The 23,147-nt window shown below is 40.4% G+C and overlaps 1 protein-coding gene across 1 annotated transcript in view; it reads left to right on the top strand.

The window, feature by feature from the left end:
* The first annotated feature begins 2,743 nt into the window (after positions 1-2,743).
* slc12a2 (solute carrier family 12 member 2) overlaps positions 2,744-23,147 on the top strand; it is a 46,295-nt gene continuing 25,891 nt past the window's right edge. Inside the window, exons 1-4 of the mRNA XM_061074230.1 lie at positions 2,744-3,313; positions 18,434-18,553; positions 19,856-19,931; positions 22,186-22,281. Of these exons, the coding sequence (XP_060930213.1) occupies positions 2,744-3,313; positions 18,434-18,553; positions 19,856-19,931; positions 22,186-22,281 (862 nt within the window). The remainder of the gene's footprint in view (positions 3,314-18,433; positions 18,554-19,855; positions 19,932-22,185; positions 22,282-23,147) is intronic.

Here is a 23,147-nt window from a genome sequence, read left to right as displayed (position 1 = left end):
TGTGGCTGAGTGGTAGAGTGGCCCATCAACCACCTATGTTCCAATCTGAAGAGAGTTTGACAGGATGTGCAGAGAAGAATGGCGGAATATCCCCAAACATAGGTGACAAAGTCTGCCATGTCAAACCCAAGTACACTTGTAGGTTATGTGGTTAGCTTAAGTTCTTTTACACAAAACGTTGTCTTTTTGAAAGAGGAAAGGAATAAACACCAAATATTGACAAAAAATTGCAACACTATTGTCTAAAATATCACTGTATGTCTGAGCAAAATTTTTCTTTACTCATGGACAAGTTTTAAAAAATGTGTATCCAGGTGTTGGGGAGGACTGAAAAAATTTAAATCCCATTGTGAATCCACAGGGAGCTCTGTAGTTTTGCATCGTGTTGAGGAGCCATTTTCACTTTCCCAGCAACCAACATGTAGGGAGGGGGAGGTGTAGCTGAGGAAGCATTTGTTTTGTTGTAGATGTTGCTAGTATGACCTCTTGTGGCAAAGAATGCCATGTATATGATATTTCATATGGTCAACTTTTTCTTAAACATTTGCCTGTTTAGACAGTTAGTGAGCGTCATTATGTTGATGAGAACATAATTTATGATATGTGATGTCAAGAAGAAATCTTTGGGTCCACCTGATGAATGCAGGGATCTAAGTAAAAAAGACACTTTCAGAAAGGTGGTGTTGGGGTGTTATTGTAAACACGTTAAACAGATTACAATCAGTTTACAGAGGAGCAAGATGTACATATTTCAATTTATACAAACAAAACAAGATAATATTGTCAGTGGCCTGATGTTTAACTAGTCATCGTTCAGGGAAGATTCCATCACTTAGACAGCTCCAATAAAGAACTGACTTTTTGTAACTTTTAACACCCTTAAACAAACTCCGTCAGTAGAACCAATGACATACATGTATTGTTTCAACAAGAGTTATGTTGTTACTGATCTGGAAACTGTTGTTTTGTTGAACATACAGAAATTTGTTATATTAGCCAGAACAGCTCTGTAATCACCAAATCTGATCCCAAGTGAATTCCCAACTAATAAATGTCCCCTACTGATATAACATGAGACAAACAGCCTGAGCAACACATCACAACAAACAGATGAATTGTGCTTTCAGATCTGGCTCTGGGTTTTGCCCTGTGAAGTTAAAATAATATATCTATCCACACAAATCTCATACTATCTCTTTAATCTGACTGATGGAACTCTGTCTCCAGGTTGGAGAACTTGAATTCCTGTGAAGGTAGGTCTAATATATATATATTTATTTACTGATTTATAAAAAAAAATGTTAAAGCTCCTTTTCTGGTCTCTACCCTTTTGCTGAGAAAAATATGCGGCTATTTAGCAGTTAAATTTTGCTTTAAATTGTGCACATTTTTGTTTAATCTTACAGCTGTAATTATCATCTTATTTAACTTCTTTTTAAATTTTGTTGCTTTTAAATTTCTGTTTTCATTTTGTTCTATTTAGCCAAAAATACTTGTGTGCTTTTACATAAACGAATGATAGAATGTAAAATACTCTATTACTGAGTATTTTACATCATTTAATAGTTGTACTTCAATAGGCCTCCTGATTTATGTACTTATTCCATCCGTGCCCTTCAGACGGTAAGTTGAAATTTCATAATTACCACTGCCATGTTTTTGACTGTTTGTTTATGAGCAGGAATACCCCAAAACCACTCAACTGAAGCGGTGGGGCATGACCCATTAGGAACACATTACATTTGGGTGTGGGTCCGGATAAATCAAATCAAATCAAATCAAATCAAAGTTTATTGTCACATGCACCAATGACAGTGTCCAGGGGGGGATCCAGGATTTTTTTCATTTCACTTTCTTTAACATTCTGAGATAGGTTGAGAGTAACTCGAGGATCTAGGGTGTGTGTGATTTGGTGGAGATTAAATTAAAATCTGAAATGTCTCATACTCATACAGAATAACAGCCGTCTGATGTTTTTACACAGGTTAGCGTGACCATAATGCACTGCAGTTACTGAGGCACGTTTGTATGTGATCTGACAGAATCCGGAGAGGTAGACATGTGTGCAGGGCCTCAGGCACAGGTGTGGTGAGAGAATCCAACTCTGAACGCTTGAGACCACCTTGATTTGTGCTAGTAGGGCCTGTTGGTGCAGTTTCACCGCCCCCTCCCTCGCCCAGTCTCTTCCTCCTACGGGGGCTAAAAACGCCCCGCCCACTGTTTTGGGCATTGTGATGTAATCTCGCGATATCTCCGTCCTGAACGATGACATCTCGCGTGGTCCCTGACAGGCGAAGCCCCCCCTCTTGTGATGCCGACTGCAGTGTGTATAACACCAGCGAGGGGCAGCGCTGGGAGTCTAGGCGGAGCTGCGGCAAGATCCACAACAGCATCCTGCCCTAAACAAGAGAAAGACCAGAGGTGGACGGTTTTTAGTCCGGATGCTCCGAGCGAGCGGCACTAATCGGAGGAATTTAGGGTTTACTGCGACAGGAGAGGAGGAGGAAGAGTGTGTGGAAGTCTCCAGCCTGTAGCCTCATGTTGAGAGTTAGCTAACGAGCTATCCTCCACTCTCCGCTCGTCCGCCTCGCGTCCGCTCCGCCGAGGCAGAGCGTGCTCGTCCCTCAAAGTGAGAAGCCAGGGCGTTTGTCACAGGGCGACTCCCGGGCTCCAGTAAGTTTTAAAGGGACATTTTGTTGCTTTTTTCTGTGCGGTTCTCACGTTCAGTGGTGTTTTTTGTGCCATGTCGGCGACATCCGCGCCTCCAGCCCCGGCTGAGACCGCCGCCACAGAAAATGATTTTCTAGCCGCCGATCCGGGTCAGAAGCCGCCCGGTCCGACGCCCAGCCAGAGCCGCTTCCAGGTGGACATTGTCACAGAGGCGGCGGGCGCCTCCGAAGACAAGTCCCCCAACTCCGACGCCTCCTCCGGGGTCCCATCCAGCGATAAGGCCCCTCAGGAGAGTTCGGGTGCGGATCCTGGGGCCAGTGGCGAGGAATCCAAAGGACGGTTTCGGGTGGTGAATTTCGCGGATCCCAGTGCCGCGGGATGCGAGGCCTCCCCGGATGCGGCGCCGGCTGACGGGCTGCAGAACGGGGACACAGTCATGAGCGAGACGAGTTTGCATTCATCCACGGGGGGCCAGCATCACTATCACTACGATACCCACACCAACACCTATTACCTGAGGACTTTTGGTCACAACACCATCGACGCCGTGCCGAACATCGATTTCTACCGACAGACAGCAGCACCTCTGGGGGACAAACTCATCCGACCCACCCTGTCAGAGCTGCACGACGAGCTGGACAAGGTAAGACTCCACACATGGTCCGAGAGCACGGACTCACACAGTCCAGACTGCGGGTGGGTTTGCCGCTGTCAGTGTTCGGGCATAAATAAATAAATATGCTCAAAACGTTGTTATTATCAAGTAATGCACACCATCATAAAATACTAAAGACCCGCTCAGTTAATTCTAGTCCATGTGCTGTGCATAGATATTGGTAGATATTGGTAGTCAGTGCATTGGCGTAATGGAAACATGCTCGTTTCCTTTAAGCCTTCACCACTTAGATAGAATCTGTGAAAACAGAAAGATGTCTATCAAAAGTTTTTTAGCTTGGTTACAGGTGCACAGCTCATAGAGTTTATGGTTGAATTTGTTCTTGAGCTATAAGCCTATTAAAATCGATTATAGTTGGAGCTTGTTGGAGCTGGTCAGGTGATTTTCTTGTGAATGGCACACAAAGACTAAAAGCCAATTTTGTTGTAAATGGCTTATTTTGTGATGTGTCGTGAAAACTCAATGACCTCTTTGACATTTTCTACATACGATTTCTTAGAAGACCATATATCAAGACATTTGTGCGTCCAAGGAAATCTCTTTCATATCTGATTAAACATGTGAGTCACACACCATGGTCAATAATGGACTGTTATAACAGCCCCCACTTGCCTCATGTTTTCCACCAGTCGCATAACCTGGTTGCTCCCATTCATATGCACTTGGTATAACAGGCCAGGCTCACAGTTGGCTCAGTGGCTTTAACTCAGTTTTAGCTTCAATCGTGCTCCATCATACAAATGTTTTCGCTGAACTGAACAACAGCTGACTAAATGGAAATCTCCCCCTGTTATTTTCAGTGAGATTGTTTTTGTTTTGAGTTTGGAAGGACACTTGGGTTTTAACTGCATGTGACCTATGATTACTGTTGAAGCGGATTTTGCTGAACTTACCATTATATCGCAGTCGTTTTTACTCAAGTGCAGTGAAGTGGAGTATTTATCTGACCCTGAGTTGCCTTAAATTGTCAAGGTTAGATTTTGATAAATTGATAAAGTGGCAGCAGTAGCCTGCATGGCTAATGCCCCATAGCCCTGATGAATTAGCACTGGTTACTCATTTTGGAACAGGGAGCTATTCTAATGCCACAACTGTTAACATCTAGACTATGAATAGAAGACATTCATGAAATGCTATATATAATTTTTGGTCACCCTTCTGAAAATAACTTCCCCAATAATGTTTCTACATTAGAAATCAATTTAAACTTTCAGAACCCCTACTAATGTTTGTGGTCGATGCTGATACTGTATATGTGATTTAAATGCATTTGATTACAATGTTTTAGCTGATTTTGAGTATTTCAAATTGAAGTATTTTTGAAAAGCATCTTATAAACAATTTGGTTATTAAATAGGTAAATTCCACATAAGATATTTTACAGTATAAAAATGATAATGTATAAACTTGGCAATAATTTTGCCTCTCTTTTATAACATTTCTTGTTGCTTATTATTGTTGCTCAGAGTCTATACATTCCCTGTTTCATGCGTGGTAAGACTACTGGGCATTGAGTGCGTGCAGTGTTGTAGTATAGGCATAACATGGTCATTGCAACACAAGTTAAGCTAGTACAGTATAGCTGCAAAAAATGCATAACTAAAATAGCTCCGTCGGTGTACCATGCACACCTGTTATCTTGAAATGTGTTTATTCTATGTATCCTTATGTGTGATTAGCTATAGTAACAGAACAAAGAGGTTTACAATTCACTGATTGATGGCAACACTATGTTGATTTTAATAGAAGTACGACTGTCTCAGACGTGAGAAAAACCTAGTATTAAATCAATGGTTTGGAAAAAGACAGAAGTGTATAAATGTGTGTAGATATCACCAATCATTAAAAAAACAATCAGTGGTGTAGTCCCTCTAATGTTTCAGAGTTAGGCCCGGTCCGAGATCACTGCACACTGTGCAAGTGGTCACATGATGATTGTGTCTATATGGTCTACATTCCAACAGTGACAGTCATGGACTAGAGCTTAAAATGAAGAAGCTGTCTTCATTCATTACAGAGATACAAGTACAGTATTTAACAGAACACCGGGTTCTATAATGTCAGTATTTTACTCTCCTAGAATAGGGGCAAATGCATGTGCAAACAGACATACACACTATAAATCCGAGGTAATAATGTGTGAATATGTATGTCAGAAATTGCCCCTTTTTTGTGTACCCAATTTTTTTTCATCTAGGCACACACATGCTCCTTGGCAAAAAAGAGTATACATACATACATACATACATACATACATACATACATACATACATACATTATACATAACTCTGGTGGCAACACTGTCTGGCAGCACATGTGGTTCACCTACGTTTTGCTAGTAACTACCTCAAACTCATCATAACAACAAAATGCCTAAAGCTAAATGGTAGAAAGTGTGGCCGTATATCATGCAAAAGGATTCCGACACCAGAATGCACAAAATAATAATTTCATGTAAGTGGAGTAACACGGCAAACTTAATGAAGCAACTGGTGACACATGGTATACACTGGAAAGCAGAGGGATGCATCATGTTCGACTGCTCGCATGACCCCATGCCAAGCCCATCAGCCTGGGGGGGGGGGGGGGGGGGGCCCTGTGGTGAGGAGATAGATTGAAGAGTAGATGAGTTTGGAGTAGTTTGCTGTATTAGGCACTAACACTTTCATTTAGTGGTAAAATATTGTAGTTGGGTTTGATTTTATTTTCAATAAATTATTTTGCTGTGTAAATTTGTTAAAAGAGAACAAATTAATAAAAGTGTCGCAGATACAAGGTAAATACTCCTATGTTTAGGTCATGATTTCTTACCATGGTGACTGTATACAATAGTTGTGATAGAAGTTAGAGAAGTTCTGACGGCCTGTTTTAACGCTCAGATTCTGAAGAGAGATTATGTGCCTTTCTCTGTTGATTCATATAGCACCTTCACTTGTTTGGATTCCAAACGACATGGAAATCTGCCTGATAATGGCTGTCAAGAGTGAACTTAAACAAAGCTTTGAGCCAACATTTCTGCCTAAAATGGAACGTCAGACAGTGGCGCATGTATTTGCTCATAAAATTTGTCTAGCCTACTGTCCAGGAGCCTAGACATTGTGACTGTTATTAGTGAATCAAAAATTGCTTAAATAGTAGTTGAGAAAGTGCTGTACATCTCACTGACCTTGTTTTTAGATTAGCAAGTCAGTGAGCTGAAATATCAGGCTGTTCAAGGAAAGCCTGGAATGCAATATAAACACTCCACTGTGAGATATGACTGAGAATAAAACTATCAGAACATAAACAGAAGCAAAGAGGGCTATATTTCTTTAGAGGTAAATACCAAAGTCAGGTGTGAATAATAATGTTTAGTAATTTTCTAAGATTAAGATATGCACCAATGTGTAACCAAAAACAATAACATTGTTTCCACCCACAGAAAGTGGCTCTATACCTTCAGTTAGAGAAACTTTTTACAAGTACCCAACCTAAGCACTTTGTTTTTTGTGGAATCCAATGCTCTGGATTGAAAACATTAATTTCTGTCCCATATGAAACAATACGGTCTCTCAATATATTTTCTGCAAATTAAGCAGCTTTATTTACATAAGATTGTATCTATATTGCCCGCCATCATTTGTCAGTCTGTTTGTCACAATTTATAAATAACCAAATTCAGTGGATCAATGCTTAAAATGTCTTGCATCAACATGATCATTAACCCCAAAAACCTTTACTTACATTACCTACTTGTATGTAAATGTGGAAGCACATTGGCTGCCTTGAGCCGTGCTTATTACTGGAAATAAACATGCCCATTAAGCTGTTCAGTAAACAGGATGTGATGCAACACCCAATGGGTTATGCATGTTTCTGCTGAATTGAGAAAAACACAGCACTAGTGTCCAAGTTGTTCGTGCCCAGGGCTTTTACAAAGAAGGTCAATTCAGTTTTCAAGAACTGAAAATGTTTTCTGGTTTTCAATCCGTGAATTAATCCAGATATTATCAGCAGTAATTAGCTGTGAATGTATCAGGGACCAGAGTTAATGAGTATGGAGCTATTTGTAAATCAAAATACTGGTTGACTGTTCACATGACAGTGTGCCGTTTGTGGGTTGCCTGACTACAAAAGCAGCATCCAGCTGTGGGTATATGTAGTCAATATTTGCTGGCCCGACTAGATTTACTAGCATGGTTGTTTTTGCTAAGTATTTTTAAAGCCTGGTGTCTTGGGCCAAGTTGGCATATTCAATGGTAAGCTCTCAGAGATACGGTTATGGGCTACTTTCTGAATTTACACGAGGCTGACTGGTATGTGCCTCAACATTAGAAGGATGCCTTTGTCATTGAACCAAGCCCTCGCCAATTGCATTGTAAATTAAAAATGGTGAAGAACAATATCCCTCCAGTGTTCTTTAATAACTGAAGCAGCTGATCCCATATCCAGCCGTCAAGTAGTTGGTGATGACAAGCAGATCTCATGTTCTCAAGGTTGTGTAGCTGAAAGAGAGCTCCTGTTGTTTCCTGTGGTCAGAATACATTGGTTCATAATGGCAAGTCTCTAGTACAGTGTTAGGGGTCGAGTCAGTTTGATTTCCATTGAATTACTAACGCTAGCAAATATCTATCAAATGATTTCATTAGTTTTGGTTAACCAAAACTATTAGAGGTGGCACTATTTGGGTTAATATCTTAAAAATAGCTTTGAACTTATAAATTCAGGGTGTTGTGGTTGTTTGAAGGTCATACTGACCCTGGTGTTGCCACTTTCTAAAGTCTAGCATTTGATAGCTTTTCTCTCTTTCTACAGCATGCCCTGGTCAAAATAGGGAATGGAAATTTCACTGTACCAATTGACAGCAGCCCATGGATTTTTTCCCTCGTTAATCAATGAGTCATTCAATGTAGTATGCAAGTGGTTTAAGAGACTGGGTGCTACCACATACTGGCTGAACACTTCCACACTTAACCTCCTTTGTGCATTGGTGATTTTAGGTGTATTGGGTGGAATGGAGCATCAGAGGCAGGTAAATGCAGGAATGTCTGATGGTCCTGTTATATTGGGTCCCTGAAAAGGCAGCAGCCACACCGGCGTGCAGTAGTTCCATATTGACAAGTCAGAAAAGGAAAGGTGACAGGGCAGATTTATTCAGTCCAGAGCAGCCAAGCATGAACACATTGTGCTTAAATATTGATGTGACCCTCAGTGTTGCTCCACTATAGATGCTCCACTGTGTTTGAAAAGGCTGGGACATATTGCCTAGTTGTATCAAGCCCTTGACTTTTAGAGTAAATAGGGTGACGTTAAGATGATCTCACTGTAAATTAAGACCTTAGTTTGAAAGTGGCCTCTCAGCCATATCACAAGTATAAACATTTATTTTCTGTAGAACAGTGAGCACAACTGAAAGTCACTCGGTTGTTAATTATCTCTTTTCCTAATTTTTGTTTGGCCCTGCTCCTGACCTGAGTCCTTTAATTTTGGGTGTCTCTTGATATCCAATACTTATTTTTGCGTGCCCATCAACATATTGAAACAAAGTTTGGAGAAGTGAGGGGTGATTCTGAGGGAGAGCTTGAGACAACTGCATGCCAACCTAAACCTGTGAACTTCACCCATTGGATGGTAGTAGTTGTCAATTACACGGTATCCATGCAGTGGGGCACATTCTACTCAATATTAGCCATATTTCACAAAATGCATGTTGAGACAAATTTTTGACATTGGCAAGTACACACAATATTCCCTTTCTTGCTTAAAAAAGTGGAATCTTGTGCTACTCAGTAATGACCTTTTTAGAATCACATTTCCTGTTGCCTAAGCTCCTTTCTTTTACTCTGCACTGCCCTACAGATCGACTGTCCACTCCAGTACTGCTAAGCTCAGCACTTCACGAAGCACATGCACCATTTTCACTTAGGGACTCAGTCATGGTATGAGAAGTGAATGCTGATATCCTTGTCTCAAATACCGCCCTCTCTATAGAGTGGCACAACAAACTCATAACTATAAATTGGTACACTGATACAAAATAGACAATCCTGTCAATGCCAGCAGTACCGACTTCTATCTGTAAAATATACTAGAGCAAACAGTGAATTTTGGACATTGCAAATGTGACTAGAAATTGTGTTGCCTGGCAAGAGTCTGGCTAAAAGTAGCTTCTTTAAAGGTCTACTCTTATTCTGAGCAGTTTTGATTTAAATAATTTGCCAATTGCAGATGACACCACTTTTAGACAACAATGAATAAATATCAAAATCTAAATAACCAACACAGGGTTTGCCTTTTAGCAGTTCATCTCATTTAATTTTGCCTTGTCTCACAACAGTAAATGAGAGTCTCTGGTCTCTTGTGCCTTTCAATAACCTGTTCAGAAGAATGTCAAGGCTCCCATTTCTTAATTATTCACCTTGAACTTGGGACACTCTGACAATGGGAAGCTTTGTTTGTGTAGATCAGTTAACACATCACATTTCTACATAGCTGACATTCATGTTGTTGAGAAGGGAACTGTTTGAACAAAGATGCTTGGAGGTCAACTAGATGTGACTGCCGTAGCCTCTTCGTCTCATTGAAGCAGCCTGAGCTAAAACTTCCTGTCAGACCATGGTTGGCATCATGGAAAGTTGGCAGACATCCTTTTATTTACATATTTACAAGCTGCAACATGTGTTCGTGTGCAAACATGGCAACCACATGACAGGATGTATGGCACATGTCGACAGTACAGTTGCATTCATTTTACAAATAAAAATCTTCTTGGTGGTCCACTTTTGTAATAATGTGTATAAAGCATGCAGGATGGAAGGTTTAGTAATATCTTCTTTGTCATGGGAAAAAAAATGGCACTGGAATGTTAGAGTGTCGTATTCATTTAGCGAAGAGTTGTGTAGATGACAAGTATTCAAACACAACTTAAAGATAGAGTAGTCCTTTGGAAACCTTTGGAGTTGTTCTGCATACTGTGTACTGGAACAGAAGACTCAAGGCTCTTATATACTACTACGTGTCCGTTTCTCGGAGAGGTCTCAGCGGGGGGCGAAGAGTCTTTTTGATATTCACTTCTCCGACACAGTACGTCGGAAAAAATTCATCGCCAAACCCATAGGTGGCGCAACGGAAGACGAGCTCAGAGAAGCCTACCCCATTTGGGAAGAAGAAGTCCACGTGTCTCTGTTTACATGTTAGCCTGCCTCCCACACACTGAACCATGGCAACTAACAGAACTAAATAAAGTGACACCCAGCGGGTCAAAATGCTGATGTAATCGTTTCTTAGCGCAGCGGTTCCTCGGTCTTGTTTCCGAACTGCGTTGCTGATTCCACAGCTTGAATCTGCTTGAGGCTACATGTAGCTAGAAGCTACACGGACCTAGCTCCCCCCCAGCTTCCACACACAGTCAGCAGGGACTCCCGGCACTAACTGCTACCCAGTGTTTGCTTCTAAGCTGACGGTATTATAGAAACAGTGTCATGATAGAAGTGGAATTAAAGTCGTGACGGCGGGTTCTTGCACTGTTACCACCGCAGTTAGCATGGTGGCTAGCCTAGCCTGCTAGCTTAGCCTGCTAGCGCCGTTTTGAAAGCTCGTTCTAACCGTATGTGACCGTACACACATGCCCTCAGTGCTCGAACGAGCCACCGTCAGCCGGACAACTCTGCTGGCTTAACACACACGTCACATTAATTGTAGAATCATAGTTGTGTTCGTGTTTGTGGCTACAAGTAAACAGGAAGTTTGAGGTCCGGAAATACGGAAATGACGTCATACGGAAATTATGTCGTTCGCGGACCAATCACAGCCAAGAGCTGTCCGTGGGGTCTCCGAAATAAACACGTACAGTTAGAAAAATCAGACGTGTACGAAAAGCTCTCCGAGGCGCTCGGAGAGGGCGTTCCACGACAGATAGGGCGGTCTTATCTGTCCGTAATAGAAAAAACGGAGAGGCATAAATTGGCCTTTACTTGCTGCTCAACTTGTTGATCTAGGCTGTGGCTCAGAGGGAAGAGCGGGTCCTTTCTCTAACCAGAAGATTGTTGGTTTGATCCCAGTCTTCCCTTTCCACTTGTCAATGTGTCCTGAATGGGTGAATGGCAGAAACTATACTATAAAGCACTTTGAGTAGTCATCTATATACATACAGACCATTTAGACCAGTGGTCAACAACCTTTTCAAACCCAAGATCAATTTTTAATTCCAAACTTAACCTGAGATCTACCACACTGATATATTCCAAAAAGAGCACGAGAAAACTTAGGAGGGTCATATTTATAGTTTTTTGCTAAATTCTGTTAAAGGCTGAATGTACAAACCTAACTATACACAAAGAAAGGCAGTTATGCAACTTTATCTATTCAATGCCCAATATTCACATTAATATCAATTCATATTTACAGCATCTGTTCAATGCACAATATTTAGCTTCTCAGTTCAGCAATATGTTCTGCAGCGGAGCTGCTGCTGCAGCACAATGTTTTTACATATAGGCTTTGCCTTGAAAATGATACAGATAGTGTTGCAACCATTTATGTTTGTGCCATACATTCATCATATAAACATTAAAACTCAAACCTGTCACAAAAGCACTCCAGTGTTTTGCTTTGTGAATACATTCATTTGTCTGGAAGCAGGCCTATGCCTGCTTCCAAACAAATGAATGTATTCCCTTCCCTTCCACTTCAAACTAAAGCCGCTTTCAGACACGACGTGTGGAAAAAATCTGGAGCGTTTAAACGCAGTCTGCCTTTCACACATGCACAAAGCAGCGTGAGGTTTTCACAGACGAGTTAACAACAGCAACAAATCCCTTGCATTATTCAGGCAAGAGGGGGAGCAGCCGGGTGCAGCAGACAGAGGCAGGAAGTGACGTATTTACTCTGTTGCGGAGATTACGTGATTTACTTATGTAAAACACAGACATGGGTGTCTGCTCGTATCACCACAAACTCTTCTACAGTGTCTTCTACATGTATGACACTGCTATTTCACAAGGAATTAATTTTCATTTTTTTATTTTTCATTTTTGTGTCTACTGCGTATTAAAAGTGTCAACCGGCTTACTTGCTTGCTGGGAATCCAGCAGGGATCCCCCGCTCTCTTCGCACATCTGTACGGACTCGATATTAAGAGGCCAAACGAAGAAAAACTGCTTTCATTCACAGGCCATTCATAGATGCTGTTACCTTGCTCAGCAACAAAGCTCTTCATTGTTTGCAGGTGCCTTACTCATAACCTCTTTCACACTAGCGCCAGGGTCTAATAGTAATTTGACACAATTCCAAAACAAGAATCGCTGCAGTGTGAGGCCAGGCCATTTCACTTCCATCAACAGGCCTCAGCAGGGATCCATCTCTGGGAGAGATTCAGCACAGTAAAAGAATAATGAACTGAATGGTGGGAGGTTTTTCAACAAAGGTGAGATGTCTGAGGTAGTGGACATCTGATCGTCCCTCGCAGTTACTGATAGAATCATGCAGGGAGGGTACGGGTCTGTCAGCATGAAATTGCTTTTAATTCAGAAGTGCTCTATCATTACGTAACCCAACACAATCCTCTCTTTAGAAAGTGGGTGAGAGTTAGTGTCTGCAGTAGGGACGGGAATCGGCAGGGACCTCCCCATACGATCACGGTACTTAGGTGGCGATTCGATATGTATTGCGATTCTGTGGGTATTGCGATTCTGTAAGTATTGCGATTCGATATTACGATTTTTTGTTTTTGCGATTTCTTTTGGTTACTTTTTTTTTTTAAATACTGGACCATGAAAAACAGTTGAATCATACCTTAAATTAGTATTTTCATTGTAATTTTTTGTCCTTGAATTTGTTTTAATTATAACTTAATCACTTTTGTGATATTTGTATTATTTACTCTTATTTTATACTGCCATATGTTCAGTTTGGGGAAGGTTCTTGTATGTATGTAAATTGATTTTTAAATGTATAAAACCAAGAAATATATGGGTTTTTTTTAAAAAGAAAAGATTTGGGAGGCAGTGTGGCGATTTAAAAATCGTCATTCACAAGAATCGCGATTCGCAACTGAATCAATTTTTTCCCCCCATCCCTAGTCTGCAGTGAGGTCTGTTTTTTCCGTGAAGTGGTGTGTAGCTCATACCTCACTGACACAAACAGTAGCTGTATTTATTTTATGATTAGCTGTGTTGCGTCAGTCCTAATAATATGTGGGTTATGAATTATTCCTTAATATGTAATCCGTAGAACTTGCCAGTTCTTTCCTGGATATGAAGCTTTGCCCTTACTCGCTGCCGTGGAGTTGCAAAGGATAATTAACTCTTGAATTTGTTTGTCCTAAAACCTTGCTTGACTTTCTGTTAACTTTTTCGAGCCTAAATTGCAAAAACAGTGGCAAGTTATGGAACAGTTTGCCCTGCCGTGCTAAACTCTTGATGCTTTGTCATTGTTGTGCAAAGCCAGCTTCTGTGTTGCGTCAGCCATGTAGATAATCTCCACCAACTCATCCTGTATCGCCTGCATTGTTCACTGTGCTGTGTATTCGGTAACTCAGTGACAAATTGTCTTAGTATAAAAAATATGTGATGTAGCTTTTCTTCAAGCCTTCACTGACATCAAATTTTGTGTTTATTTTACGTTTCTGTGCTTTAAACATGGTTACCAAGAATCTGATGGTGTAGTGATTGAGACATTTTCTGTGCAACTGCTGTGGTAGAATGATTTGAACAAGGACTCTTGGTCCCAACATACACAAAATACTGTAAACTAAAAGCAAATCAACTTCGGGGTTGCTTCAACCTTGTTCAGGTTTCTGTGTCAGATTTATGCTTTGTATATTTTGTTGTGTAGAATGAAACGTATCAGAGTGTTTCGCAAAGAGCAAAAGCGTTTGGGGCTCTCAGTTTGATCTTCTCTTTGTTCAAGCTCAGCCCACTCTATTTGTGTGACAAATTAACTCAATGGATCACATCCGTCCAAGTCCAAGTTTTAGCTGACAGGTTAATGTGGCCTTCAGAATGTCTACTGATCATGAAGATGATGCTGAAAAGCCAATGCTTTCACAATAATTCAACTTAATTGTTATATAAATTAATTGCTCAAAGCAGACAGGCCCCAAAGGTTAGATTAAATCATTATTTAAAGCATCCATAGAAGACAATAATAAAATATATCAGAACAGTTGTTCTTCATTCTCTTGAAAATATTAGGTACAGTGTATCCTTCTGAGATGATAAGAATAGACAGGCAGGAACTAGAATCTAGCTGACGTGTTCCATAAATCCCCCAAACAGATGCTCCCTAGTAGACAGTGTCCCTAACGCCACTCTGGAACAGCTTTGGTGTCATTATTGCATAATGATATAAGCAGAGCCCAACGATTTCAATAATTTGTTTCAAGAGCAGATGTATTTATTTTTGAATTGTTACGCCATCAAAATTAGTTGGAGCTGTTTGCTGTTTAAAGGTCTCAAAATGCTAATGTAATTTTAATGCATTTCCTAAAATCATCTATTTTGAAAATCTAAAAACAAGACTTGGAATTTTTCCAAATATTTGATTCCAGATACTTGGCGATACTGTTATATTCTGTATCCCAACAGTATAGAATTTTGATATACAGCCCTAATTACAATATGTACAACTAAAATGGTGCTTGGACATCGCATACAACCACCAAGACTAAGAGTCTATCTTGCTAGTAAAGCAAGTGAAAAACATTCCTGGATCTGACCTTTAATTAAATCCCAAGTCCTCATGATCCTAACATTATGATATGAATACGACTTTAATAAAACCATTGAGGAAAAGGGCCCCCTCCCTTATAAACATGCACTTTGACCCTGACCTGAAGAGGGATTTTTGCTCTCAACAGCCTGTCTAACTGTCACAGCCAGATTGCAGCAGTTTTGCTGTGTCACAGAAGGGACACAGGCAGGGGGTTGATCCTGACAGGTAGCCCAGGTGAAGTGATGCAAAGTGATGCTCAGGGCCCCCCTCCCATAGCTCAGCTCTACATGTGCCAGGGGCTCAACACTCTTAGATAATTTAAAACGCTTATTTATTGTAATAGAACCTCTCTGTTGAGAGATGTCCATTCACATTAGTTTCAAGTTTCCTTTATCTTAGACCTTGCTTTAAGGCCCCGAGGGAAACCATGGAAACCGTATTTTAGATACTTCTCAAATTAAGCCTAGAGGGTCATATCATAATAAGCCCTCTGATCCTGAGTTTGCCTCTCACATATGAAGAGCACCCTAGGAGATTTTCGGTCAGTAACATTACCAACAACACAAGCATTTCCGGAGCATTCAGGCAGTATTGCAACATGGAGGCAGGACATAAGCCTCTGACTCTCACATACATCCACTTCCCGAAAAATTCTGGAGATTATTCAGAGTTCAGTGTATGTCTAAAAGCACCCCAAGGTTCAGTGGTTAAAATTACTGTAAAATATCCAATACCCATCCTCATAAGCACCAATGAAAAGTTATAACTTCTCTCTCTTTGGATGTGGACATTACCGTCCTCATCAGTGGACATAGATCCTGAGGGCATGCGCACTTCACTGCTAATCGATTCACATGGCCTGCAAAGCAGGCTACAATAATATCATTGCACTTCCTTTCCACTGCAGTAAAATGACACAGTGTAAGAGGATCCGTAACCCAAGGTCGTTCATAACCAGAGGAAACTGTCTGAATATTGATTGTGAAATTACAGTTTTCATGGGAATGCATATTGAACATTTGAACAGAAACATCCAGAGAATATACATTTTTTTTTTTACAATAATACTGATATACATTCATTTTAATTATGTTTTCTTAGTCAAAGAAACAAATCTGCTGAGCCTGCCTGTTTGGTGCTAATGTTATAACATTGATTATATACCCTTAGTATTGGACTTGCTGCTCAGCTGGGATACAGTGGCACTCGTGTGGAGAGTGTCAAATACATGGCCTTCCTGGAATTTAAACCCATGTTGTGAGGAAAGTTTTTAACACACTGCTAGTTTTTACACTCTCACTTAAAATGACAATTTTACGGACAGTGTGGTGGCCAGTGGCATGTCGCCTGCTGTTCATGCAGAGTTTATCCAAGGGTATTTCCACCGTGCAATTTGCAGATCTCCCCTAAACACCTGTCATTGTAGGAGTATCACTAGATGCCACAATTTACTGATGTTCCCACAGTTGTCCCAAGCTGGTTCTCGGCTGATGCTAGTCCCTCCTTAATTACTGCAGTGCACACAACTGAGACAGGTGTGTGGCAAAAATGTAGGTGATGTTTTACCCAGGTAGTCCACCAATGTAGTGCCAGTTTAGAAAAGCTGCCATGCTTTAGACCTTGCTCCCCATCCATCTTTTGTGCCTCTTACATGTTGCAATTGAGGTTCCAGCAGCATAGGCATTCTAGTACGACTCAAAGGTTTGCGTTTCATTAACCATTGACTGTTGGTGTGCCTAATACTTGGTGCTGGCATGATTGTCTGAGCGACAACAATTTCAGTTTTATGCTTTGGCATTGCAACGATCGCTAGCATGCCATGCTAGCGATCGTTGCAATGCTAACGAGAAGCACACACCTGGTCAGCCATCTCCATCTGCCTCCCCTTTCTAAACACAATTTAATTGGTTAGCTGATGCCTTGTTTGCCAGATGAAAATTTAGAAAAGCTAAACAAAATATACTCAACTAATTTCCGTACAGGGCAAATTACAAGAAAGAACCCATCATAGATCTTGTTGAGCTGGTCATTTCAAGAGTAGCTCACAAGCCTATAAAGTGTGGACACCCCTGGTCTACAGACTGTAAGGGGCGGGCGGGAATACGAACACGACATTTGGGGGAAAAGTGGAAAGACATTGTGATATTTTGCACTGTCAAACAAGTGAATGAGAAATGAACCCCAAAGCATAGAAATGCAAAGCATTTGATTTTGTCTCAGTTTGACCTTTTATGTGTTCCACATTAGGCCAGAGGTTCGATCCCCATCTCCCCCATTCTGTGCGCAGAGGGGGCCTTGGGCAAGATCCTGAACCCCAAATTGCTTCTGACAGCTGTGCTGGCATTGTGTGATTGATGAATGATAGAAAAGTGCTGCACTTAGATGCACTGTATGAATGTGTGTGGGGTTGGATGGCAAATCTTTACTGTAAAGTGCTTTGAGTGGTCATCAAGACCAGAAAAGCGCTATATAAATACAAACCATTAACCATTATACATTTGGTAACTCCCCACTGAGAATACAAAGCCAACAATGTTGTTATTTGTGTTATTGAACTCATAAACCGTTCTGAAGAGTTGCATAGGTCAAACATAAACATTTTTGATTAAGCTTAGAAGCTTATTTTTTGTCCTTTTACTGAAAGTCAGTGTGCAAAATTTAGATTTGTGAATATAAAATTTGATTCTAAATTGATGCTAAGAACAGGAACTTTTTCAGTATGTTTTTTTCCACCCCACCTAACATATAGTGCAGCTTACAATAGGAATTCCAGCCTCTAGGTCTACTGTGTAAAGGATGTTCTGGAACCACGCAGGATAATTTTTATGTACATTCCTCCCAGTTAGCGGAAGGAGGATATTCTGTAATAACGTCAGGCATCCTGTGTTCATCCCAAGGTCAAAAGTGCTATAAATGAAGTAAGGACAGTCGTCTGTACTCAGGAAGGCCACCAACATCACACCATTGTCTCTGAATAGGAGGAAGGCTTTGTATTTTTTTTACTTGGGGTAGTAAAACAGGGGGTAGACATCCTCTCCGTGTGTCTGTCTGTTTTAGTGTTTTAGCTAGTGTCGGCAAAAGAAATGTGACTCTTATCACACATGATCCATGATCATTTTGAAAATCTCACCACATGTTTAATCACTAAAAACTGCCTCTACCAAGAAGTCTTACAAACACTACAGATTTGTTGTGTTGCAAAGTCAGATTTTAACCTTGAAGATACCCCAATGTGTTCTTGTATGGGTTCAATGGTATGTCCTGGCTCCAAGGTTGCCATGAGTACTCATGGATAAAATCCAGGTTTCAAATTTTTGTGGGTGACAGCATCACCCTCTACTCGATGTCTATGTTTGTGATCCACATTTAAGTGTGATGTCATTTTCTTCTTTTTAGGAACCATTTGAAGATGGGTTTGCCAATGGTGATGAGCTTACCCCGGCTGAGGAAGCTGCCGCAAAAGAAGCAGCCGACTCTAAAGGAGTGACCAAATTTGGCTGGATTAAGGGAGTGCTGGTAAGCCACTATTGAAATGTAGAGATTGTTGTAAACTACTGCAACTCTTACTATGTCTACTTTGTCGAATCTTCTTCTGTGTCTGCTTTATTTGTATTCTTTTTGGTTTTATTTGAATCAGTTTTGTGTCTGTTGCATGTGAGAAACATGACCAGCGAGCCCACTCGCTGGATAATCTTCTGCTGTGTTCTCACATGGGCTCACTTGGACATTTTCCAAAGTTTTTACCAGCGGGCTGGCAGGAAAAATTACTGGCTCTCTGACATTTGCGTTCTCACATACAGGTCATCCGAATAATTTCAGGAGATTATCTGGAGTTTCAGTGCATGTCTGAAAACAGCTTAATAAACAATCTATGGTTTATAATAAAAAAAATTCCCACAATAACAATGATGAACTTATAAGTAATTTTTAATGAAAGTGTCTGTTCTGCATCTGAATTGAACTTGAATCTGCACAATCACTATTAGACTACAGCAGCAGGGTTAGGTAACTGACACATAAGGCCAAAGCAAAAAGATGGTTATCCAATGTAAGATGATTCTATTATGAAAATATTTTGATAAAAGCCATTTGAGACCAGAAGACATGAGAAGCGGTGCAAGGTTTATATTAGTGAGGAAGTAAGGACTAGTCATGTCAAAATAAAAGCAGTATTATGATATCCAGACATGTGTTGATATAAAAAGTACCTTGTCTGCTGACTGTACTTTAAACCACATGTTTGTCATTGCAAGTGATTTCTTTCTTAGTGTTTTAAGCTCCAACCAACCACTAACTTAGCCACGAGTAATTCACGCTCACAGTACTTAAATCCTTACTAAGTGTCATCTGCCCAACATACAGTTCAAATAATATTGTGTAGTAGCACACATATCACTTGCAACGCAATAATGAAATGTTAATACGGTATGAACAAAAGCCAGAACACTGTGACCAAACATAAAGATCTGTAGAATTTATCGGCAACTATACTCAAATGTCTGTTTTTATTTTACCTGTCTTCTGACAACACACCAGCAACTTAGCCCTGGTCTGTGACTAACTGTGAATAAAAAGAGCTACAAACAAAAGCATACTGTGTGCAGCTAATGCTACCACACAGGACTTCTAGGTGGTGAATTTCACATCTTCTGGTCAGCTTCCTCTCACTGGCAGAATGCTTCTCACTTCTCACTTTATTTAGCTCTATTTTTTTCAAATAAACACTTCTCTCAATCGTCCCCATAGAATCCCAGTTGTGCGTTTTATTGAACATGTCCCCTCTCATGCATACACAGTAACAGTCCCTCCTCCCTGTAGGTCCGCTGCATGTTGAACATTTGGGGTGTGATGCTCTTCATCCGCATGTCATGGATCGTTGGTCAGGCTGGAATTGGTAAGTAGAGTTCATTTTTGAAAAGTTTAGCATTGAAATCACTTAAATTCAAACAAGTTGCCTGTTAAAAATAATTTTCTGCTCAATTTACAATAACTTAATAAAGCAAATGTTCAGTTTGTTTTTTGCACATACAAAGTTGTGTGCGTTTAGCCTGTGGTTAATGGTGTTTCAACATTATTGCACAACAAAAAGTAGAGAGTATAAGACTGCTTCCTGCATTGCAATACCACACTGAGGAATAAATACTGTAGAGTAGACAACATCTTTAAAAACATCACTTTTTCGGGGCGGCTTTGGCTGAGGGGTAGAGCGGTCGTCCTCCAACCAGAAAACCGTGGTTCGATCCATCTGCATGCCAAGGTGTCCTTGGGCAAGACACTGAACCCCAAATGGCCCCCCATAGAAAAAAGTGCTGCCCATAGATTCACTGTATGACTTTGAGTGGTAATCAAGACTAGAAAAACGCAATTTAAATACAGACCATTTACTTGTGAATTTATAGTTTATAGAAATAACCACTTTATGACAAACCATGTATATTAATACATTCTATGGTAACATCAAACAAAAAAATGTATCATGATTCTCACAATTTTTTTCAATATAAGTGTTAATTGCACTTATTGACCTGCAAAAGGAAACAAAAAATAAGAAACCTAATTTTCTCTTATGCGCAAGAGATTCCGAGTGACGGTTACACTGATTTAAAGTGTGGAAGACAAGTTCATACATGACAGAGAACTGCACTGAATGCCACTTGGGGTTCGCACACAACTGCAGCTGAAACTATACACCTGATGTGTTTTGGCCTTTACTAACAGATCTTGAGATGATGTAAATTAAATTTTAGAATTAAAAGTTATTGTTAGTAGTTTAATATCAACTCAGGACGACCTAATGATCAGTGTTTCCCATCAATTACACACGCTGTGGTGGCCAGGCGTAGTCCTTCCATTGGTCCCACCACTGTTTCATAATAAACCACATGATTTTTTTTATACACTCATAAAGACATTAGTGTCTCTCACTGCACTCTTACCTGTCATTTATTTTTTGGAAACAGGGACAATTAGGAAAGGGCAGCATTGCAAACAAGACATAAACTAGAAAGGCAGTACACTCCTCTGCCCAGGCCCAACATTCTCCTTTAATTTAATCAAGCTGCACTAAAGTGCACACAATCACACGTATATAGACATAATCCTCTGATTATGTGTGATGTTTTTTCCCCCATCAAAATTTATTGATTATTCCCTGAGAAATCTGAAAATTCTGCCAAACTTTGGCCAAGTCACTGCACCAAGTTTCATGGTAATTCGTACAGTAGTTTGTGCATAATTTTGTCGACTAACTAACTAAATAACAAGCAAACAAACTGACCTCACTTTCATATCAGAGGGGAAAAAAGCATTCATGAGGGTTCAGCTGTTTTTGGATTCTCCAGCAGGTGTTAAACATTGACATAATTCAATTAGATTTTATTTGTATAGCGCCAAATCACAACATACAAGCAGTTGTGAGCAGCACTTTGGCGACTGTGGAGAGAAAAAACTCTCCTTTAACTGAAGGAAACCTCTAGTAGAACCAGACTCAATGTGGGCGGTCATCTGCCTCGACCAGTTAACTAAGCAGGGAAAAGGAACGTTTTAAGTTTGACCGAAGTGATCTATTTGGATAATATGGGGTTATGAGCTCTTTGTTATTGAAGGCTTGATTGTTGAGGGCTTTATATGTGAGGAGCAGGATCTTGAATTCTATTCTGAACTGAGCCAATGCAGAGAGGCTAAGACAGGAGTAATATGATCCCTCCTTCTAGTTCATGTCAGCACTAGTGCTGCAGCACTTTGTACCAACTGGAGGCTTTTCAGAGACTTACTGTGACCTCCTGATAGTAAAGATTAACAGTAACCAGTCTAGAGGTAACAAATAACACATAATTCCTAAGTGATGACGTCAAATATTACTGTAATGCTACCAACAAGTGTGGCACACAGCCTGTATTTACTGACATTCTCACTTCAAACACCACACCTCCCAGAATTTGTTGATAATTCTCCACTTTGAAGTGAAATATCACCACACAGTGACACATGTGTCAGACTTCATAGCTGGTCTACAGGCGCGGAGAGCTGCTACTTTTCACAGAACTCTCAGAGTGATTGGACGACCTGCTAGAAAACTGTTCACAGTGTTGCACATTTTTTTTCATTTCAAGAGCTTTGTAAAGTTCTGTCTGTGTTTTATTTTGCAGGTCTCGCCTGTTTAATTGTTGCCATGGCTACTGCAGTGACGACCATCACTGGTCTCTCCACTTCTGCCATTGCCACAAATGGATTTGTACGAGGAGGTATGCATAACTTTCTTCTATATTGCTTTGTTTTGTTAGACACATGTTATTCTTTCTTGCTTTGAGACAGAACAAATGTAATGTAAAATATCTTTTTTTAATTAGTGGTTTATGAGAGTCCACATCACAACTACAGTTAAGAGGTATACATACACTCATCGTGGCCATGAATTGCTTTTAAAGCTTTATTTGAATTGTCAAAATGAGTGTACACTATGCATTGATACAGCACACATAACCTCTTATTAGCAGAGAACCTCCTGCTACAATTTTCATAAATGAAAGGAAAAATAAATAAAAATCTGGACGAAAATCTCCAGAGTTACTCTGGAGGTAACGTCTGAAAATGGCCCAAGAAACACATTTACCAGGTTAGGGTTAAGTGCAGTTGCCAATATTTCACAACTCCTGAAGTATAGTTGTTCACACCTGACATTAGTGTGTGTGTGTGCCTATCTAAGCAATGTGTAAGGTGGTTTGGCAGAGAATGGAAACAAGACACATAACTCTGAAGCTGTCTCTAGATTTTTTTATTAATGACTGAAATGGATAATTTCGATTTTTCTGTGACATTTGGTGGTATAGGTTTCTCACATTGGTGTCCTAGATTTCTAGCCACTGGGTGACTAGTCAGACCATAGTGTGGTCCATTAGGACATGGGGCCATCAAACTAAAACATTTAATTTCACAACACAGTGTGACACAACTGAACAGTTTACAACACAGTGCAACTTTTTATGTTCAGATGAATTCTCCAGCCAGGCCTCGGGGCAAATCTAAGCTGCTTTGTTGCAGGCAAGCGTGTGATTAAAGACAAGACGCCAATAGCTGGATATTAGTTAGAAGTAGCTAATCAGCCAGACCT

The sequence above is a fragment of the Limanda limanda genome, chromosome 1 (assembly GCF_963576545.1).
Source record: "Limanda limanda chromosome 1, fLimLim1.1, whole genome shotgun sequence".
Taxonomy (NCBI): domain Eukaryota; kingdom Metazoa; phylum Chordata; class Actinopteri; order Pleuronectiformes; family Pleuronectidae; genus Limanda; species Limanda limanda.
Note: the sequence above shows the minus strand (reverse complement) of the source record. Positions and strands in the feature narration are given on the sequence as shown.